This window comes from Carcharodon carcharias, chromosome 19, assembly GCF_017639515.1.
Source record: "Carcharodon carcharias isolate sCarCar2 chromosome 19, sCarCar2.pri, whole genome shotgun sequence".
NCBI classification, from domain to species: Eukaryota; Metazoa; Chordata; class Chondrichthyes; order Lamniformes; family Lamnidae; genus Carcharodon; species Carcharodon carcharias.
Genome location: NC_054485.1, coordinates 38398892 through 38421686, shown reverse-complemented (window position 1 = coordinate 38421686; position 22795 = coordinate 38398892). Strand labels below are relative to the sequence as shown.

Genomic DNA, 22795 nt, shown 5'->3' with positions numbered 1-22795 from the left:
ATAAAAAAGAACGGAAGTTGACCTACGTTATTCTGGCTGCTAGACTGGCATCTTTGAAGGGACTTTGTTATACACGGTCTCACCTATAACATGGTCTCAAGATATGGTCCCCAAGGACTGTGTTCTAGCAGTGCCCTGGTGCATTTTGTTACCTGTTTTACTAAATGACTTTCCTGAGAAAAAAGAAATTGGGCATTTACTTGAAGGGTAAGATCTACACAGATTTGAGGAAAGAGCAGACAATTAGGGACTAATTAGATTGTCCTTTCAAAGAGACAGCACAGGCAGGATGAACCAAATGGCCTCTTCCTTTGCTATAAGAACCTGAATCATGTTAAAAAATGCCTGGCAACAAATCACCTTCAAGACTTAAAGAGGGAACTTACATATGTAAAAAGTACCTTTCATGGCCTCGGGATGTTTCAAGACACTGCCTGACCAATGGTTTACTTCTGATGCTTTGTGGTCAAATGTGACAGCCAATTTGGGCACAACAAGATCCCACACACAAAATGAAATGAATGAACAGTTAATCTGTTTCTGGCAGTGTTGGCAGACGGTTAAACGGCCAGGCGAACTGCTTATCTTCTGAAGAATGCCAAAGAGGCTTTTACACCCAACTCAAACAGGGAGATTTGGTTTCTCTGACAGAGCAGTGCTATACACTGAAATGTTAGTCTAAATGACATGCTTAAGCTCTGGAATGGGTCTTGAACCTATAACCTACTGATTCAGAGACAGAAATGTTTCTACCAAGCCTAACAAATTTTTGGCCTGGTAGACGTGATGCACAGAAGTAGAAGAGAACATGTGATTTCAATGTATTTCTGCACTTCCCGAATATAGCACAAAAATTACCATTAGTGAATGCAGCAAATGAGCATTCACCTTATTTTTACAATGTTCCACTTTCTGCTATTTTAATGTCGGCCTTAACTCATTTAAAAGTCACCAATATAGGAGACAGAGCAAGGTCGCATGAATACATTAAAGGTTCATTTGACTAATGCCATGCGCTGCAATTTCTAGATTCATAACTTAATTGAAGAAAGTCTGTATTGCGCATTCATTAATTTAAGATTGTCTATGAATTTTCATATCAAAGCTATACATTTCTGGCTTTGATGTCTCTCCTTCACTGCTGCCTTATATATTAAATCAATTTATGAAAACTCATGTATTGACTTTGAAGGACAAATAGCACCCACTCCCTCATAAAAGATCAGCCAACAGACTGTAGAGCTGTTCATGCAATTCTCTGTTAGCTTTTTGCTTTCTATATTTTTCTGACTGTATATATTTAACCTATAAATTGAAAAGTTGGACCTCAAATGTTGAACAGCTGCCAACTGCGCAACTTTGAATATTTCTGTCCGACAGCTTTCCCTGTCATGTGTCACTGAGGAGCCGTGATTTTAGATCACCTGCATGGTCAATAAATGCTAGCAGCTGGAATTCAAGTGTGAAGCTTTTTAGACAGATGGTGAATGACAGAGATTGTGAGAAAACATAAGGCCAAGCTGCAGGGAATTATACAAATACACAGTGCACAGACTCTGGATCTGGCTCAGCGAGAGTTGGTGTTGGCAAAACCGAGAGTAGCAAATTATATCAGACAAGTTGACCAGTACCAAGGATTGGAGAATTGCACTGCAATAAAGGGACTGTTTGACATGGTGGAGAGGGGAGGATGGGGTCTAACAAGGCTTCTTTTCTCAAAACAAGCAAAAATAAAGGCAATATTTGTATTATTGTCCAGCTGGGTGGGGCTGCACTCACCTGCTTCTATTCTATCCAGCCGTAAATGGAGAATCTCCTGCAACAGCTTCTCTTCCCGCTCCTACACCGTTACCTCTGGCGTCTCCCGAAGATCTATCTGACCCCTCTCCTATTTCTCACCCACATGCTGCCTCTCAGTGAGTGACATGAGCTGAAAACATAAAGATCACTTTCCACGTGTACGCTGATGTTGCCCAGCTCTACCTCACCGCCTCCTCTCTTGAACACTCCACTGTACGCTTATTCCACAAACCAGTATAAGATGAGCATAAATGCCCTCCAATAAAATATTGGGAAGACTGAAATCCTCATCTTCAGTCCCTACCATAAATTCTGCTCCCTAGCCTCTGTCTGATGCTGAACCAGACGGATCGCAACCTCAGGACACTAATTAACCCTGAGCTGAGCTTCAGACCCCATGGGAGGATTTTACTTTCCACCCCCCGTGTGTTTACAGGTGCATAAAATTCCCTGGATGGCCTTCCTGTCTGCCCCTGACCTGCCACAATTTTATGGGTGACGAGTGAGGCCCACCATCCTGCACCATTTGAGGCCCTTTATTGTCCACGCAAGAGCCAATTCCTGCCTGGCTGCAATTTTTCAGCCAGTGGGAGGAGTTCAGGGACAGGGGAAAGCCTGGTAGGTCACTCAGCTCTGGCCACAGGCAGAAAGTGGGGGGGCACCTCCGCTACTAGCCCCTTTTTGACATAAGGCACACCCCCCCCTCACGGCACACCCCCCTCACGGCAAAACTGCGCCCCCCCCCCCCCCCATCACCTCCTGCTCCCAAAATAAATGCCTCCATTTCTGGATGCTTCCACCCCACCCGGCCTTGCCATCCATGACATGTACCCTTTCCCTACTACCCCTGGGCCTACCCTTCCATCCCTGCTGCGCTCCCAGACACTAACCTCCATTCTGGGCTCCGGGAATCTGCAGCTGGGAACAGCTTGTGGCTCCAGCAGTAGCCACCGCTCTTGCTGGCATTCCTGGGACTACAGGGCTTTTTGAGGCGGAACTTTCTCCTGAGTGAGGAGCTGATATCCTGCCTTCAGCCAATTAACGGTCCTTGGAGCATTAATTGACATAACCTCGCTAACTCTGCAGGTTGCAGGGCAGGACACCCTGACACCCATAAACTTCTGCCCTCATTATCCCCACCATCTCCAAAATTTAGTTCTACTTCTCTAACTTTGCATGTTTCTGCCCCTGCCTGAACCCATCTGCTGCTCAAACCCTCACCCATGCCCAGACTTGATTATTCCAATGCACTCCTGGCCACCCACCCACCTTGTAAACGTGAGCTCACCCACAATTGTAACATCCCACTAAGTTCCATTAATCTGTCACCCGTGTACAATCTGACCTGGCCTGGCAATCCCTCAATTTTAACATTCCCCTCCTTGTGTTCAAATGCTCCTTGGCAAACCCATCTCTGTAACAATCTCTTGCCTTGCAACCCTCCAAGATCTCTATGTTCTTCAATTCTGGCCTCTTGTGCATTCCCAGTTTCCTTTAACCCACTATTGTGGCTGCACCTTCAATGACATAGGCCCCATGTTCTGGAATTCCTTCCTTACACCTTGCCATGACTTCACCTCTCTCTCCTCCTGTAAGTCATTCCTTAAAACCCATGCCTTAGACCAAGCTTTTGGTCACCTGTCCTAATATCTCTTTATGAGACTAGATGTCAAGTTTTGTCTCGTAATGCTCCTGTGAAACACCTTGGGATATTTTACAGCGTTAAAGGTGCTATATAAATGCAAGTTGTTGTCACTAGTGGCTAAAAAGTGAGAGAAGGCACCTGCCCCAACAGTGAAGTCAAGCCATTGTAAATTTTAGCATGAAAATAAGATGCTCACTGGAAACTCAGGTCCGGAGCTGCTCCTGGTAAAAAGTGCGTACATTAAATTAATTGCCACCCCTCCGCCCCCACCCCCACCCCTGCCACACCACTGCTACCCTCTCCCACCACTGCCCCCCCCCCCACCCTGCCCCCAATACTGTCAGTCTCAATACCTGCTCGGTGACTATTGCTCTAATTATATCATCAGCAGTGGTCAATTTAACAAAAATATTGAGACAATTCTTCCACGTTCTGTCTTCATAACCGAAGCTTTTATTTGGCTTTAAATTTGTTTTCAGCCAATTATTAAACCCTTTTTGAAGAAGTTGTTGCATCTCCAGAATGAATAGCGGCTGAACAAGAAATCTAAATTCAACATTTGGAGACAAATGTCCCTCTCACTTATGTTGAATAAAAACTGAAATGGCCGTTTCTCCAGCCAAGTACGAAGATTAGCATGGTTGCATCACACAAAAATAAACTCATTTGTAATATTCAGAACCTTAAGATATTCTTGCTCGTTTATTTTGACGTCTCTTTTATTTGCAATATTTTTGTTCCATCAACAACTGGGGAATAATTACAACTGAAAGTGGGCACATCTGACAGTGTAGCACTCCTTTATCACTGCGCTGAAATGTCAGCCTGGGTTATGTTCTCGAGGACGGGATTTTCTGGCCCGCCACTGTGGGTTCCCCTGCAGCGGTTGTGGCAAACCAGCCAAAAGCCCATTGACTTTGGTAGGTGTGGGTTTGAACCCACAACCTTCTGATTCAAGAGCGATGCGCTGCCAACTGGGCCAAACTGATGCAGCATTTGAGAAATAAAAACAATTAAATATGTAATCCAAGTCTCATGGGGCAGAATTTTGCCCTTTGCGGGGGTGCTCGGTAGGGGTTTCCCAGCCGCCCGTGTTCAGCACTGCACTTCTATTTCACGTTAGCAGGCCAACTAAGGCCCGCCCAGCAAGAAGTGCAAGTGGCAGCATTCAGTGCAGCCTGTGCAGGCGGGGGGAGGGGGGGAGCGCAAGCCGGCATGCGCGCGAGTGAGCGCTGCATAACCTCCCTGAGGCACGGAGCTGCCGCAGGGAGATGAGATATATTAAAAAAATGTTTTAAAATAAAAATGTAATAACACATGTCCCCTTGTGTGACTCTGCCACACGAGCAGGGCTATATTATTAATGAAAAATTAAAGTTTTTATTTTATTTTTAATAGCTTTTGGAAACCTCATCCTGTCCGTGGATGAGGTTTGCAAAGAAATGTAAAGGCCGCTTGGCCTTTTCGCCTGCCCGCCAACCATTAGGTTGGACAGGCAATGAAAACTTTACGCTAATTGTTAAATTAATGGCCTTAATAGGCCTTTTAATTGTTGGCAGGTGCACCGCCGGCTCCAGCGCGCACCTGCCGACCTAACTATCGCGCAACTGCGCATTGCCGTCACCACGCTCGGCCAACATCAACGTGCGTCATTTCACGCTCGAGTGGGTCGGGCGTGTGCCCGCCCACCAAGTGACAGTTTCTGCCCATAGATGCAAGATGTTTACAGCACAGGAGGCCATTTGGTCCATCCTGCCCACGCTGGTCAACAAAGATCTGACTACACTAATCCCATTTTCCAGTTCTTGGCCCATAGCCCTGGAAGCTATGGCAACGCAAGTGAATATCTAAATACTTCTTAAATGTTATGAGAGTTTCTGACTCAACCACCCTTTCAGGCAGTGAGTTCCAGACTCCCACCACCCCCTGGGTGAAAAGAATTTCTCTTCAACTCCCCTCTTAGCCTTCTATCCCTTACCTTAAATCTATGCCCCCTGGTTATTAACCCCTCTACTAATGGAAAAAGTGCCTTCCTATCCACTCTATGCCCCTCATAATCTTATACATCTCAATCAGGTTCCCTCTCAACCTCACTCCAAGGAAAACAACCCCAGCCTATCCAACCTTTCCTCATAGATCAGACCCCCCAGCTCAGGCAGCATCCTGGTAAACCTCCTCTGCATTACCTGCAGTGCAATCTCATCCTTCCTATAATGTGGTGACCAGAACTGCATGCAGAACTCCAGCTGTGGCCTAACCAGTGTTTTATACATTTCCAGCATAACCTCTCTACTCTTGTATTCTATGCCTTGGCTAATAAAGGCAAGTATCCCATATGCCTTCTTAACCACCTTAGCTACCTGTTCTGCTACCCTCAGGGACCCGTGGATATGCACACCAAGGTACCTCCCCCCCATCGACTTTTTTTTAAAATTCCTTCATGGGATGTGGGTGTCACTGGCAAGCCCAGCGTTTGTTGTCCATTCCTGATTGCCTTTTAATGGAGTGGTTTTCTAGGCCACTTCAAAGGGCAGTTAGGAATCAACCACATTGCTGGGCATTGCATGTAGGCAAGACCAGTAAGGATGGCAGATTTCCTTCTTTAAAGGGGCATTAGTAAACCAGAAGGGTTTTTAAATCTGTCAGTGATAGTTGGCATGGTCGCCATCACTGAGACTAGCTCTATATTCTAAACTTATTAATTAATTTAAATTCCACTACCTGCTGTAGTGGGATTTGAACCTATGTTCCCAGGACATTAAGATAAAAGCAAAATACTGTGGATGCTGGAAATCTGAAACAAAAACAAAAATAGCTGGAAAAACTCAGCAAGTCTGACAGCATCTGTGGAGAGGAATACAGTTAGCGTTTCGAGTCCATATGACTCTTCATCAGAACAACCTGATGAAGAGTCATACAGACTCAAAACGTTAACTGTGTTCCTATCCGCAGATGCTGTCAGAGCTGCTGAGTTTTATTTTTTTGTTTCTGTTCCCAGGACATTAGCCTGGACCTCTGGATCACTCGCCCAGGCACTCTACCACCACGCCACCATCCCTGCCTTGACATACATCATCATCTTATAAAGTTCTTTGTATTCATGATAACAAAGTCCATTTGATTGATAAGGAGCATTAGTACAAATCAGTGGAAGGAATGGGTGTTTGGAAATGGGTTCTATGCAGCTCTGACGCATCTGGACATTTAGAAATCACTTGTATAATTTGGATTCGAAAATTAATTGGATTAATGTGTGTATATTTGTCTACATTTTCTGTCTACTGCTTTTGAGAAACGTACAATCAACTTTTATCAAAAGCAAAGGATTAGATTTGATGCTGGTTAATCAAATCCATATTTCCAGCGAGTATTATCCTGGGTTTGTGTTAATTCCTGATGCATAAAGATCGGTACGGATGGATTTCACTTATTTGAAGTAATAATGCGATAATGGGTAAAAGTTTGTTTCCAACAGCTTGAAACAGAATTTAAAAAATAAAGCGTTTTCGATAGTGAGTGTTTTGAAAGAAAAGTTAGCCACTTTAATTAAAAAAATTCTTGGAATGTGGGCTTCACTGTCAAGGCAGGCATTTATTGGCTACCTTTAGTTACTCTTGAGAAGGTGATGGTAGGCCTTCTGGAACTGCTGTACTCATTGTGGTGAAAATGCTCCTGTAATACTGCTAGATAAGGAATTTCAGGATCTTGACTCAGCGACAATGAAGGAATGGTGTTTTATGTCCAGGTAATCTACAGAGCAGAGATGCCCCACTGAAAGTGCATGAGCAAACTGTGATGATTATAAGGCCTTGCATGTCACAAATGACTATGTTTACCTGTTGTACTGGTATTTACTCCCATTGATTGATTGAAGTCAAAAAAGTGGACGTCATGTCCAAAGGCAGGAGGAAACCTTGCAATGGACTATATCTGTGTCCTTGTTAAGAAACCACTTGTTAAAAAGGCCTGCAGGCCTTTTCAAAAAACTGTATAGCCTAAAGGCACACAAGTCACTGTGATCACATGCAGGCAACCAATGTGATTTATTACAAAATGAAATATTATTATCCAAGAAACAATGGGCACTCTATAAAAAAATATACCATTTCAGTCAGAAATGTTGTTTAGAGCATTATATTTAACTCCTTCATCTGTTCCATTTTATCTTGGCTTGTAGGTGCCCCAGGATGAATGGGGAGGTGGGTATCCAGGAGTGAACAAGGATGGCGAAATTCCTTGTCGGAGAATGCGCAGTGGCAGCTACATCAAAGCAATGGGAGATGATGAAAGTGGCGACTCAGATGCAAGCCCAAAGATGTCACCAAAGGGAGCTTCTCAGCATGAGAACTATCCGAAATTGTTGGGTGCAGGAAGCAGCAGTGAGCAGAGTCGTTCGAAGTAAGGTTAACTCAGCCTGCCGAGTCCCAGTCAGCGTGGGCTACGTTGTCGTGTTTTTGATTATTGGGTTGCATAAGTTTCATTCCAGAGACCTGCAGTACACATCGCGTAAAAACTGACAAACATCACAGGTGTTTCATATGAGCGGCATATTACTGGTGCATGCCCAGTTCTCCAACAGAGATGCATGGTTCGTATGGGAGATTCAATTTATATAGCTAGGATGGTGGAGTTATCTGAATGCAATGTGCGCAACAGTAGAGGTTTTACTATTGACTTCAAAGTCTCGCTGGAATAGGGAGAGGAAAAATTGCCAGGCTATTCACACCTGATTGCTATCCATTAACATTTGCAAGAAATGTGCAATTGTGGATGACTGGTAAGATCAGGATTTTGTTGGATGTGGTACTTCCTGTAGTTAATAGCCACACAGTGGTCAAGCTATCATAGGTTAGTTATCGGGCACTAAAGGAAAATACTGGATTGTAAGGGACACACTACCTGTTATTGGGGAAAAAAATCTGTATGATGCTGAATTTAAGAGAATATCTAACATATCGGTGTGCTTATTCAGAATTTTTGCCAGGATTGATTATTATTACAGCTAAAAGGTGCATTGCATTGAGCTATTTCTATCATGGAAAAGTATAAATTTCTGCACATGAACAGATAATCAATATGGGAAATCCAAAATAATGGCAACCAAGTAAAGGTGCCTTAATTTTCACAATAATGATTTATCACCTTTTTATAAAAATTGCAGCAAGCGTTTGCTGTTTTTATTTCTGATGATTAACTCAAATTTATAGGCTGCAGTTCTATTGTACTCAATAGAACTTCCTGATCATAATGGACCTTTGAACTTGTAAATGCTTAGTAAAATGTTATCATATTTTTGACCTGGGCTTGTATTCTGGTCAGGTACAAGGGATATAAATATCCCCTATCTGGCAGATGGAAGGGCCTCTGATAAAATGAGTTTGGACAGAATCTGCCCAGTTCCCAATTGCTGTTGTCTATGGTAGAAAAGCTGTCAATAATTCTGCATGACAGTTGACAGATTCACTCAGAGAGGCTAAAAGGATGATCACTTTTTGAACAGGCAATAGCATTGTGGAGCTTTTCAAGGGATGGCTGCTGCTTCAACCTGTATTTAATCATCTTGTTGTGCAGTGTAGATGGAGCTTTACTTTCCAGTCAGCTGTATGGTACTTGACCCAGAGTGCTTGGTACAGCCGCTGAAGCACAACAAGCGAAGAAATGCCCCATTCCCCAGCACTGACAATCTTCATCCTGAGGAGCACAATAGTCACGAAAAATTGTGTAAAATATTTTTGTGAAATAACAGTATTAACCCTTTCTTTTTACCCAACAATCTCCTGATGATGTCAAAAGTGCAGGGATTAACTTGTGATTGATATTTTACTGAAATCTATATATAGATTTTTCTTTTATTCTTGTATGGGATGTGGCAATTCCTGGCAGGCCAACATTTGTTACCCATCCCTAATTGCCCTCAAGAAGGTAGTGGTGAGCTGAATCACTGCAGTGTTGTAGGAACACTTTAGCTTCTTAAGTGTTGTCCCCTAGCTCACATTAGCTTCAATTTTGCTAGGGCTCCTTGATGCCACAATATGTCAGGTGCTGTTTTGATGTCAAGTGCAGTTACTCTCACCTCCCCCCTGGAATTCAGCTTTTTTACCCATGTTTGGGATCCAAGGCTGTCATGAAGTTATTGTTTTATATGTGTTCTTTATTTAGAGCTGCACATAAGTTTGCTCTGGTGAAGCAATTATGTATAACAGAAGCAGCATCTTCACACTATACGCCATTCTGCAACCAAGAGAGGGACTATCTGCCTTACACTCCCCCCACCCACCGCACCCCCCACCACCACCCCCCCTTCCCCCAACCCAATCCATCGTCTCTCTTGCCACACAAACAAAATTCCAGTCTACTAACTTCTATCAATAACTCTGGTACTTGCCAAGAAAGAAACATACACAATATATTCCGAACAGATGCTGCTTCAATTTGCTCCACCTATTCTATTCCACCTAGAGAAAAAGTTCCCTCCCCTGCACCTGGCCAACCCAGATAAGATCAAAAGCCCTCAACACTGGGAAATGATAATGTGATAGTTACACATCCAGCACCCCATTGTGAAACACACTGGTACACTGAAAGTATCACATCTCTGATCTATCCTGAGCTACCTAACATCAGTCAGTGAACATTTTAGTAACTTAAAGCTCACATGATGTTTTTTTAAGGTCATCAGTGCAGCAGCCACCTTATTTTTGGATTCAGCTACAAAGTCTTATCTTGTACATCATTCTCCACTGACATGAATTGGAATGGCGTACTGCTTGTGCAGACACAATGGCCCACATTTTGTGGTAAAAATTATAGTGAGGCTAAGAGTAAATTGGATCCAGGAGCCACACATTCGCAATTAAATGTGGACATCAGGCAGTTGCTTTCTGACTTGCTGTTCTCCCCAAAACACTGTGCTATACCCACATCTTGCCAAGAGAGCCAGCATTGAAACACATGGATTGATGTGAAATTACTGTACTTATGTAGTAGATACCCAGTAAATTTGCCAGCAAAAGTTTGGGTTTGCCCATTCAAGTGTAAGTACATTTTAAACAGCTTGATAAATCTTAATTACTGTCAAATGACCTCTCTGACGCTGCAAAGTAACTTTTGTAATTGTGAAGTCTCATTCATTCATATTTTAATTATTGTTGGAGATTTTAAAACAGTAAAAGTTTGTATTTTTTATTTACTTTTCCACTTTGTTTCCCTCCCTCTCCTAACCCCATCTTTCTTTCCCTCTCTTTGTTTTGCTTTCTGTACATAAGTTGATATTGAATTAAATATTCTATCTGAAACTGGCTGGTTTGGATTCTGCATGCCTCAGTAAGGATTCTTCAATTTAACTGGTTAATCAGACACACCAATGCTTGCCCTGTTCAACAGATCCGCAATCCTTCTATAGAGAGTGTGGTGCTCTTTTGACTCCCTAATAACTGCAGTTCCAGTGTAAAAACCCACAGGGGTTTCTCAGGCCAATAGGTGTCTCACCAGCGGTTGGAGAGCTGGCAGGGGACCATTGTTAGTTCTGTGGTGGAGTCCTGATGGAATCCACTGCCTTCCAGGCACTTAAGTGGCCACCAGCAGGCCTTCACCATGATTGAGGACCCCAGCGGCAGAAGGCACGCCCTCTGAGAACTGCAGTAGGCTCAGGAATAATGGGGTCAATTGGCTTATTAATGAGCCTAATTGACACCCCACTGCCAGCAGCTAGAAATCCAGCAGCAGTCCCTTCCGCCCTGTGACCTAATCAGGGAAGGCTTTACCATCGCCAGGAGACGGGTGTGGGGCCCCTCCCATGATTAGGTGGGCCCAGCCACCATGCTTTCAGGCACATGGGCTGGGTTAAATCCGTCACAGAGAGTCTGTGGCAAGTATGAGAGTAAGAGGGTGAGGTGAGAGTGAGTGCCCTTGACATCAAGGCAGCATTTTACTGAGTGTGGCATCAAGGAGCCCCAGCAAAACTGGAGTCAATGGGAATCAGGGGGAAAACTCTCCACTGGTTGGAGTCATATCTAACACAAAGGAAGATGGTTGTGGTTGTTGGAGGTCAGTCATCTCAGCTCCAGGACATCGCTGCAGGAGTTCCTCAGGGTAGTGTCCTAGGCCCAACCATCTTCAGCTGCTTCATCAATGACCATCCTTCCATCATAATGTCAGGAGTGGGGATGTCGCTGATGATTGCACAACGTTCAGCACCATTTGTGACTCCTTATATACTGAAGAAGTCCACGTCCAAATGCAGGAAAAGCTGGACAATATCCAGGCATGGGCTGACAAGTGGCAAGTGACATACATGCCACACAAGAGTCAGGCAATGACCTACTCCAACAAGTGAGAATTCAACCATCGCCCCTTGATGTTCAATGGCATTACCATCGCTGAATCCCAAAAATTGAGCAGAAACTGAACTGGACAAGCCATATAAATACTATGGCTACAAGAGCAGCTCAGAGGCTAGAAATCCTGTGGCGAGTAACTCACCTCCTGACTCCCCAAAGCCTGTCCACCATCTACAAGGCACAAGTCAGAAGTGTGATGGAATACTCCCCACTTGCCTGGGTGAGTGCAGCTCCCACAACACTGAAGAAGCTGGACACTGTCCAGGACAAAGCAGCCCACTTGATTGGCACCACATCCACAAACATTCACTCCCTCCACCACCAATGCACAGCCACAGCAGTGTGTACCATCTACAAAATGCACTGCAGAAACTCACCAAGGCTCCTACGACAGCGTCTTTCAAACCCATGGCCACTGCCCCCGATTCCCATTTAATCCAGTTTTGCTAGGGCTCTTTGATGCCACTACCACTTAGAACGATAAGGGCTGCACATAGATGGGAACACCAGCCCCTGGAAGTTCCCCTCCAAGTCACTCACCATCCTGTCTTGGAAATATATTGCCGTTCCCTCACTGTAGCTGGGTCAAAATCCCTTCCTAACAGCACTGTGGGTGTACCTACACCACATGGCCTGCAGCGGTTCAAGAAGGCAGCTCACCACCGCCTTCTCAAGGGCAACCAGGGATGGGCAATAAATGCTGGCCCAGCCAGTGACCCCCACATCCCGTAAATGAATTTTTAAAAATGAACAGTTAGCCTGCTCATTCGCTGCTGGCTGCAAATCCAGGGAACAGATAGGAGGCAATTGCTGCCCACTTGTAATTTTCTACTTTAATAACTACAATTGTTGTGAAGCCAGAAAATTTAAGCCCTACCGGAAAATTCGTTTTAAAATCTCCCATTGGAAATATCTGAAATCTTGTTTGTTGGACCAGAACAAGAGGCACTGTTGTATCCTGGACAGGATTTGATGAAGTAGTTCACAGCCAACATTTTACTGTTGAGCTGATACTTCTATCTCCCTGGAGGACTTGCTTGTTTTGAGTACTAATATATAATTGCCACACTGCTGAAAAGTTCCCTTACATTTTGAATTAATTGCAGTCAGATTTTGTCCTATAAATGATCCCTCAAATTTTTGACCACTGGTCAGAATTATGGTAACTATCAGCATTTATATCCAGCCCACTCTAGAATTTTTCATTTAAAATGTACAATTGATTTTTTTTAACCGTTAATATGTAGTTCTGTGCTGCCACCTGGAGGGTATGGTTGAAAGTGAACACACTGTATGATTGAGGGGTTTTAGGGATATTGGAAGCGTTGGTTGAATTGCTGTAAAGTGATTATTAGTTAAAATACTGTTCCATTTAGGATCATATGTCCAATCCATTTCCTAATTACAATTGTGCGTTTGCACACAATTGAAATGAAAGAGGAAGCGTCTTTGTAGCTGACTCCAGTAATACAAGTAGCACTGATGTTTTTGGACAGATCCCAGCCCTGTCATTTTAAGAGGCATTTAAGTATTGTAAGTCTACTTAAGGGTGACAGTAATAATATAGCTGTCGTCTGCCAAGTTTATTTTAGGAACTGTATGAATGAAATAGTCCCATTTAAATGACATTTTACCTGACACTTTCTCCACAGGCTGGAGATGCTACAGTGTGTTTGAGAAGGTCTGATTTTCTTTTGATTTTCCCCTGCAAAAGCACAGAAAGGATTTTCAATTATATTCCATCTTTCCTGACCCCAGGATGTCCCAAAATGCTTTATAGCCAATTAAGTATTTTGGATGTGTACTGACTATTTTAATGTAGTAAACACAGAAGTCAATTTGAGCACAGCACAATCCCATAAACAGCAATGTGGTAGACCAGACAATCTGTTTTCTTACCTCAGCGCTTGTTGAAGGGTAAATGTTGATCAGATCACCTGCTCTTCTTTGACATAATCATTGTTTGCGTCCACCTGAGAGGGCAGACAGGTCCTCCGTTTAGCCTCTCTTCCGAAAACTGGTATCTCAACCAATGCAGCATTCCCTTGGCACTGCACTGAAGTGTCAGCCTTCATTATCAATGTAGCCTTTATCATGGGACTTCACCCTACAACCCTCTGATTCTGAGACAAGATCTTGCAAATATTGATTATTCATTTTTCTGTGCAACACATCAGTTCCCATCTCAGAGGCTTTAAGAAACAAGCTGTTGTTAGATTTCGGCACCATTGTTCCCTGCTGACTGTTAGAATGTGGCTGTTTATTTTTACTATCCTAGCTTTGCTTCACCATTCATCGTTTTTGCCATGTCCTGTTGGATTTAAAAACCCCGTGGGCAGAATTTTACGCCTCATGGACGGGCGCCCGCCCGACCCGATCGGGCGTAAAATAGTGCGAGAGGATGCTGGGGGAGCGTCCCGATGTCATCCCACACTGGCGCAATCTTCAGGTCGGCGGGTGTGCGCGGGAGCCGGAGCCAAGCCCGCCATCAATTAAGAATCCACTTAAGGCCATTAAAAATCCAGTTGAAGCTGACTTTACGTTGCCTGAGAGATTTCGCGCTCATCGCACAGACAAAACGGGCAGGCGGGCAGCCCACATAGTGAAAAACTTCATCCAAGGGCGAGATAAAAAGGGTCAGCAGCATTGCCAGTGTGAGTAGTGAGGAGTTTAGGAGGTACTTTACTGTTGGTTGCTTATTTGAACTTGACAGCTTCGGCTCCAGCCTGAGCTTCATTCTTAGCATTTCTAGGCCTCAGTTCAGAAATAACTGGTATCTCCAAGGGCCCCGGAGAATACAGACCGTGTGGACCCTTCCAGGTATCAGACAGCCTTCCGTTACCCTGGTAACGGGGATTGTGGTCTTTGCTGGTGACATCTCCTCTGAGGAGGAAGAGAGGGTCAGAAGGGAGAGGAGGCCAGGTGTCCTAAGGGAGCTTCTAGGGGAGGAACCTGTGGGAGGAGAGGCGCAGGGCCAGCAGGTAGTCCAAGGCGGAAGGGGCCACAAAAGATACCACTATCCTGCTGCCAGGGTTTACAGGTGGCAATGCAGCTACCTCAATCTGTCTGAGGTGCAATGCCAAAGGAGGCTCCAACTCTCCAGGGAGACAGTGACCGCCATTCGTCAAATGATTGAGCCTGAGATCAGCTCTGACTGTTTGGGTGCACCACCCCCACCCCCCCAGTGTGCCAGTGGCTCTGAAAGTCACAGTGGCCCTCAACTTCTATGCCTCAGGCTCTTTCCAGGGGTCAGTGGGGGATCTGTGTGGAGTCTCCCAATCAGCTGTCCACAGTTGCATCAAGCTGGTATCAGAAGCTCTGTTCAGGCAGGTACTGACCTTTATTCTTTACCATATAGGTGAGGCCAGCCCGGCTGAGCGAGCCAGAGGCTTTGCAGCGATTGCTGGGTTCCCCGTGTCCAGGGTGCAATAGACTGCACACATGGCCATCAAGGTGCCAGCAGGTGAGCCCAGTGCCTTCATCAACAGGAAGGGCTTCCACTCCATGAACATCCAAATAATTTGTGACCACAAGACGCAGATTCTGAAGTCTGTGCAAGGTACCCTGGCAGCTCCCATGACACGTACATCCTGAGACACCCCCAGGTGCCAAGGCTATTCAGTGCTCTAGCCTGACTGGATGGATGGCTGCTGGGTGACAAGGACTATCTGTTGAAAAGGTAGCTTATGATGCCCCTCCGCCATCCAAGAACAGAGGCAGAGCAGCGTTACAATAGGAGTCATGACTCCACAAGTACTGTGATAGTGGGGACCAAAGGTCCTCTGAAGATGTGCTTCCGACGCCTGGACCGTTCAGGGGGAGCATTACGATATCCCACAGAGCGGGTGTCACTGCTGGTGGTTGCGTACTTACTGGCTCTCCACAATCTGGCAGTGGACCCACTGGAGGAAGAGGATTTTGATGCAGCTGCACAGGTCACAGATGGTGAATCCAGTGGTGAGTCAGAAGAGGAGCTCGGTGAGGAGAACGCTGAGGGCGTGGAGGCAGACCTCTGTATCCTTCAGGGAGGCAGGGACACCAGGGACACCTGGATCCAATGGTCCTCCAGCTAGGGCTGCCAAAGATCTGCTTCCACCTCACGCCAGGACTGTCGCCTCCATCCCCGAGGTCTGAAATGACCCTTTCAATTGAACCCAAAGTCCACTCAGTGCCCGTGCAATAAAGTTTAGAACCACTCACGTGGCGCATGACATATTGGCATAGCTTGCACCAAAAAACTAAAAAGGTGAAGTATACTCAGACCATTACGACAAAAATGAAATTGACCTCATTTTGACAATCCAGAAAAATTAACATCATCTTCTCTGGTCTTAATTCCCAGGCCAGAAAACAGAAGCAAAACATGGCAGAACAGAAGATCACCCGTGACCGATCTCTCTTGTGCTCATGGTGCCTTGAACTTAGGTTTGCGAGTGCTATGTCTTGGTGCCTCCCCCACCCCACTCCGCCCCCCACTGCTGGCGGTGGCATTGGACTCAGCCTGCTGACTCTGGTAGCTGGTTGGCCTTGATGGTCATCCTCTGGCCATTGGAGCCTGTGCTGGCCCCGCCTGGTATGGAGCGGTTAGTGCCACGGCTGGCATTTCCCCAGTCATCGCAGCTTCATCAGATGTCACAGTCACCGGCAGAGGGGCAGAGGAACTGCTACTATCATCCAGAGCACCCTGAGAGGAACCCGCAGAGATGACAAGCAGCCCGTGCGCTAACATGACGTCACTCTGGACCTCCCTGCTTGCCATTGATGGACAGGCACCTAGCTGGGATACTGGGTGCCTCATCCATCTTCCACACTGGCCCTGACCACCTGAGTCATTGTCTGTGTGAGGGCTTGCAGGTCCAAGCGCAACCCCAGGAACCCCTGATTCTGTTACTTGAGCAGCCTCTCCATCAGAGTCGCCACTCTCTCAATGGAGGAGGCAGTGCGCTCGGCCATGAGGGTCAAGGCATTGTTTATGTTCCATATGGACTCCTCCATAACAGAGCCCATGGCACGCATACCCTCTTAGATCTCCACCAGATCCTCCTGCACATCCCTCTGGACATCCAGCATCTGCCACCTAACGGACAACTCCAAAGGCTCATCATCTGCCTTCGACTCAGCATCGTCTTGGTCTCCAGCAGTCCTCCGACTGCCGGCCCCCTGGGCACTCTCTGCCTCTGCCTGCTCCTCAAGCAAACGTGAAGTGTCCTCACCAGAGTACTTCGACGTTCTAGCCAAGGATCTAACACCCACTGAGGTGCTGGTATCTGCACTGGTGCCTGGTTCAGAGACCGAGCGTGACACAAGTGCATGTGAAGCCTGGTGGTCCCTGGTGTCAAGGGTGGCTCTTTGGGGTCCTGTAATTGAGTGCGTGCTGGCAAATCTTAGGGAGAACAATATGTCATTACTTTAAGTCATCACATTGTCACTGTGCATGCCAGGCACCTTGGTGAGGCAATGGAGATCTGCATCATGGTGCCATCGTCTTTCAATGATCAATGGGGACTCCAGTTTTGAGGCTCCCATCAATGAAGAGGCTACACAAGAATGGTTGCACAATCTGAAACTCTCACCTCTGTGCACTGCACTCTTACCTTCATCTGACACCCCAGCCTCTCCACAGCCGGTTGACTGAGGTGCCTCTCCAGCTTAAAGTCGTCCTGCTTGAATCTGGATAGGATTAGGAGGTTTGGGGGGCCTCCACCTATCTGCGACCTTTCAATGTTGTTTTGGGTTGTCCTTTCCTGAAAGGACAGGAAAGCATAGATTAATCCACTCTCTACCTGCAGCGCCATTGCACCCTGGCCAACCCCACCTGAGGAACACTTTGCTGGGCATACCCCGAGTCATGGCCCTCGAGCCGCAAGGCACTCAGTCCAAGCAGCTAGGGCTCACCCTCCTCTGGCATCGTTGACAGTTGGCACATAGGCTCTAATACATCTGAGTTCCATGGGGGGACGGCCAGCCCATAACACTTCACCCCACTGATCCGTACCAACACGGGACTCACCCTGCCCGAGCGCAGCAGCTGGTTAAACCTTTTGTGGCACTGCGCCAATGTGCGCCGCGCAATGTTGTGATTGCTGACCTGCGCTGCCACCTCCTCCCAAGCTCTTCTTGTCAGGTGCGGTGGCCTCCTCCTTCCATCCCTGGGGACAAGGGTGTCCCTCCTGGCAGCTACCAGCTCCATTAGGACCTCGAGTCACTCGTCCGAAAACCGAAGGAGGGGGGGCCAAGTGCCCACCTGACCTGACCTTCCACCTGGCATCTCAGGCCGCACTTGATGCTTTAACTTCAATGTTCACAATGCAGAAGATACATTCTTTCCTTGTAGTCTTCAAGGAGCTGCCGGTGCCTCCGCATGCCCCTTCTTGACCATTGGGTGGACGCGTTTCATGCTAGGCCTTAATTGGCCAGCCAGCCTGAAATCGCAGTTGGGGGGAGGGTGCCAATTGCAGCCAGCAGCCCGTTTCCTGATCAGTTGTGGGTCTGCCGATTGCGCCCACCCACCAAGGGTAAAATTCAGGCCCATGTGTGTATGTGCGGATTGTGGGGTTGGCCGTGTGGTGGGAGAACTGATGAACTGTGAATTAAGTGTTTAAACAGCAAAATGGTGTGCTGCTGACCTCTCCCCACTTTAATAATTACCTACTTTCATAATTATAATTTTGAGTTTCAGAGTGCTGAGAAGTCACAGTGTCTACTAAGTCTTGCCAGTAAGATAAGTCTGTGTGTACATTTCTAGTGTGCCAAATTGCCTTGGATCCCATGGGCTCTTACCTTCATTATCAGTTTCCCATGGGGGACCTTATCAAAAGCCTTGCTGAAGTCCAAGTAGACTACGTCAATTGCATTGCCCTCACTTACACACCTGGTCACCTCTCCGAAAAATTCAATCAAATTGGTCAGACATGACCTCCCCTTAACAAAACGTCCTTGATTAATCCCTGCCTCTCCAAATGTAGTCTAATTCTGTCCCTCAGAATTGCTTCCAATAGCTTCCTTACCACTGAGGTTAGACTGACTGGCTTGTAGTTCCCTGGTTTATCCCTTCCTCCCTTCTTGAATAACAGTACCACATTGGCTGTCCTCCAGCCCTCTGGCACCTCTCCTGTGGCCAGAGAGGTATTGAAAATTATTGCCAGCACCCCTGGTATCTCCTCCATTGCCTCATTCAACAGCCTGGGATACATTTCATCCGGCCTGGAGATTTATCTACTTTTAAGCCTGCCAGACCACTTAGAACCTCCTCCCTTTCTATGCTAATTTCTTCAATTATATCACTGTCCTTCTGCCTGATTCCCATAAATACGTCGTCTTTCTCACTTGTGAACACTAACACAAAGTATTCATTTAGAACCCGACCTACATCTTCCGGCTCCACACACAAATTACCACTATGATCCTTAATGGCCCTACTCTTTCCCTAGTTATCCTCTTATTCTTGATGTACTTGTAAAATAACTTTAGATTTTCCTTTATTTTACCTGCCAATGTTTTTTCATGCCCCCTTTTGGCTCTCCTAATTTCCTTTTTAAATTCCCCCCCTACACATTCTATACTCCTCTAGGGCTTCCGCTGTTTTGAGCCCACGATATCTGCCATAAGCCTCTCTTTTTCTTTTTATCTAATCCTGTATATCCCTCGGCATCCAGAGTTCCCTGGATTTGTTGGTCCCAACCTTTGTCTTTACTGGAATATGTTGGCCCTATCATCTCCCTATTTCCTTCTTGAATGAGTCCCACTGCTCTGACGCAGATTTACCTAAAAGTAGCTGCTCCCAGTCCACTCTGGGCAAATCATATCTGACCTTATTAAAATCAGCCTTCTCCCAATTTAGAACTCTGATTTCTGGCCCAAACTTGTCATTTTCCATAACAACCTTGAGTCTAACGGAGTTACGATCACTATCTGCAAAATGCTCCCTCGCTGACATCTCTACCACTTGCCCGGCTTCGTTCCCTAAAATTAAGTCTAGGACCGCCCCCTCTCTTGTAGGACCTTCTACGTACTGACTTAAAAATCTCTCCTGGATGCATTTTAAGAATTCCACTCCCTCTGTACCTATCACACTATGACTAACCCAGTTAATGTTGGGGAAGTTGAAACCCCCCCACTATTACTACCCTATTATTTTTACACTTCTCTGAAATTTGCCTATTTATCTACTCTTCTATTCCTACCTGATTGTTTGGGGGCCTATAGTACACTCCCAGCAATGTAATTGCTCATTTTTAGTTTTTATGTTCTACCCATATGGCTTCATTTGAGGAGCCTTCTAAGATGTCATCCCTCTTTACTGCTGTAATTGATTCCTTGATCAATATGGCAATATCCCCTCCTCTTTTACCATCTTCCCTGTCTCACCTGAAGACCCTATATCCTGGAATATTGAACTGTCAATCCTGCCCTTCGCTTAACCATGTCTCTGTGACTTCAGTGACATCATACTTCCATGTGTTAATTTGTCAGCGAGGGAGCATTTTGCAGATAGTGATCGTAACTCTGTTAGACTCAAGGTTGTTATGGAAAATGACAAGTTTGGGCCAGAAATCAGAGTTCTAAATTGGGAGAAGGCTGATTTTAATAAGGTCAGATATGATTTGCCCAGAGTGGACTGGGAGCAGCTACTTTTAGGTAAATCTGCGTCAGAGCAGTGGGACTCTCAACTCATCTGCCTTATTCGTCTGACCCCATGCATTAAAATAAATACCAAACTCCCAATACCAAATACCAAAATACCAAAATAAATTGCCAAACTCCCTTGTGCCTTAACTGGCCTATAATTTCTATGCCTTCCAGACTCACTTGCTCTGTCTTCTAATTTTGGCTGTGCATCTCCCCCTGCTGAACCTCCTCTCAGGATCCCATCCTCCTGCCAAGTTAGTTTAAACCCTCTCCAACAGCACTAGCAAATCTTCCCGCAAGGATGTTGATCCCACTCCAGTTCAGGTGCAATCCGTCTGCCTTGTACAGGTCTCACCACCCCCAGAAATGGTCCCAATGCCCCAGAAATCTAAAGCCCTCGCTCCTGCACCATCCCTCCAGCCACGCATTCATCTGGACTAATCTCCTCTTTCTATACTCACTAGCACGTGGCATCGGAAGCAATCCAGGGATTACAATCTTTGAGGTCCTGCTTTTTAATCTCTTCCTAGCTCCCTAAATTCTGCTTGCAGGACCTCATCCCTCTTTTTACCTATCTCATTGGTACTAATATGTACCACAATCTCTGTCTGTTTGCCCTCCCCCTTTAGAATACCCTGCAGCCGTTCAGTGACATCCTTGACCCTGGCACCAGGGAGGCAACATACCATCCTACGGCCACAGAAAGACCTGTCTATTTCCCTTACTATTGTGTCTTCCACCACTATTGCTCTTCCCCTCCTACTCCCCCGCTGTGCAGCTGAGCCACTCACAGTGCCATGAACGTGGCTGCACTCCCCAGAGGAACCGTCACTCTCACCGTTTTTCAACACGGAAAAACGGTTATTGAGCGAGATGCACCCTTGGGATTTCCTGACTACCTGCCTCACACCCGTTCTCTCTCTGTCTGCACTTTCGTAAGCTGCGGGGTGACCACATCTAAAAACGTGCTATCAATGAAACTCTCAGCCTCCCGGATGCACCTCGGTGCCTCCAGCTGTCACTCAAGCTCCGAAACTTGGAGCTCAAGTAGCTGCAGCTGGTGGCACTTCCTGCACACGTGGCTGGTCAGCACGCAAGGAGCATCTAGGACTTCCCACATGTTGCAGGCGGTACATAACATAGGACTGAGCTGCCCTGCCATGCCTCTAGTTGGAAATAAAACCCTTAATTTAAGTTAAATAGAGTAAAAAAAAGTTAAATTATTTATGTGCTTTAAATAAAAACTAGAACTCCTACCTTTCCTTAGCTTAATCTATTTAAAACTGGAGAAAAACATTTGCCCACTATTCACCAATCAGGTCTCACCTTTCTGCTGACGTCACTTTTTGAAGCTTCCCTGCACTCGCACTGGTTCTTTCTCTCCACCGCTCTCCCGCACTATTTTGTGATGTCATCTTATTGATTTCAACAAGAACTGACTGCAGGACACTCTTCCCAGACTACTTCACTGTGATGCTGACTGCAGGTCACTCTTCCCAGTCATTTATGCCTACTCTCTGTTTCCTGTTAGATAGCTAATCTTCTATCCGTGCCAGTATGTTACTCCCTACACCATGAGCTTTAATGTTCTGCAATAACATTTGTTGAGGTACCTTATCAAATACCTTCTGAAAATGTAAGTACCGTACATCCACTTGATTCCCTTTATCCACAGTACTTCTTACTTCTTCAAAGAACTCCAACAAATTGGTTAAACATGATTTCCCTTTCACAATATCGATGTTGATCTGCCTGATTACCTTGAATTTATTTAAATGCCCTGTTATAATGTCTTTAATAATTGCCTCTAACATGTTCCTTTTGGCAGATGTTAAGCTAACTGACTTATAGTTTCCTAAGTTCTGTCTCCCTCTCTTTTTAGCTATTTTCCAATCTAATGGAACCTTCCTTGGATCAAGTGAATTTTGGAAAATTAAAACCAATGTACTAGTCACTTCTTTTAAGGCCCTCGGGTGAAATCCAACAAGGCCAGGGGACTTGTCAACCAGCAGTCCCAATAATTTGCTGAGTACCATTTCCCTGGCGATTGTAATTGTCTTGAGTTCCTCCCTCCTTTCCAATTCCTGACATGCAGCCATTTCTGGGATGTTACTTATATCCTCCATCATGAAGACCGATGCAAAATACTTGTTCAATTCATCTGCCATCTCCTTATCTTCAATTATTAATTCCCTAGACTCACTTTCGATAGAACCAATGCTCACCTTGTTTTCACTTTTTAAAAAATATCTATAGAATCTCTTACTCTCTGTCTTTATATTTCTAGCTATCTTTCTCTCGTATTCTAATTTTTCCCCCTTTATCAATCTTTTCGACATTCTTTGCTGTTTTTTATATTCTGTCCAATCTTCTAACCTGCCAC

General features: G+C 45.6%; 1 protein-coding gene across 1 annotated transcript in view; it reads left to right on the top strand.

Moving 5' to 3' along the window:
• Positions 1–22795, top strand: part of LOC121291179 (disks large-associated protein 2-like) — a 135850-nt gene that overhangs the window by 42722 nt on the left and 70333 nt on the right. The window contains exons 2-3 of the mRNA XM_041212270.1: positions 7623–7843; positions 14498–14604. Of these exons, the coding sequence (XP_041068204.1) occupies positions 7623–7843; positions 14498–14604 (328 nt within the window). The remainder of the gene's footprint in view (positions 1–7622; positions 7844–14497; positions 14605–22795) is intronic.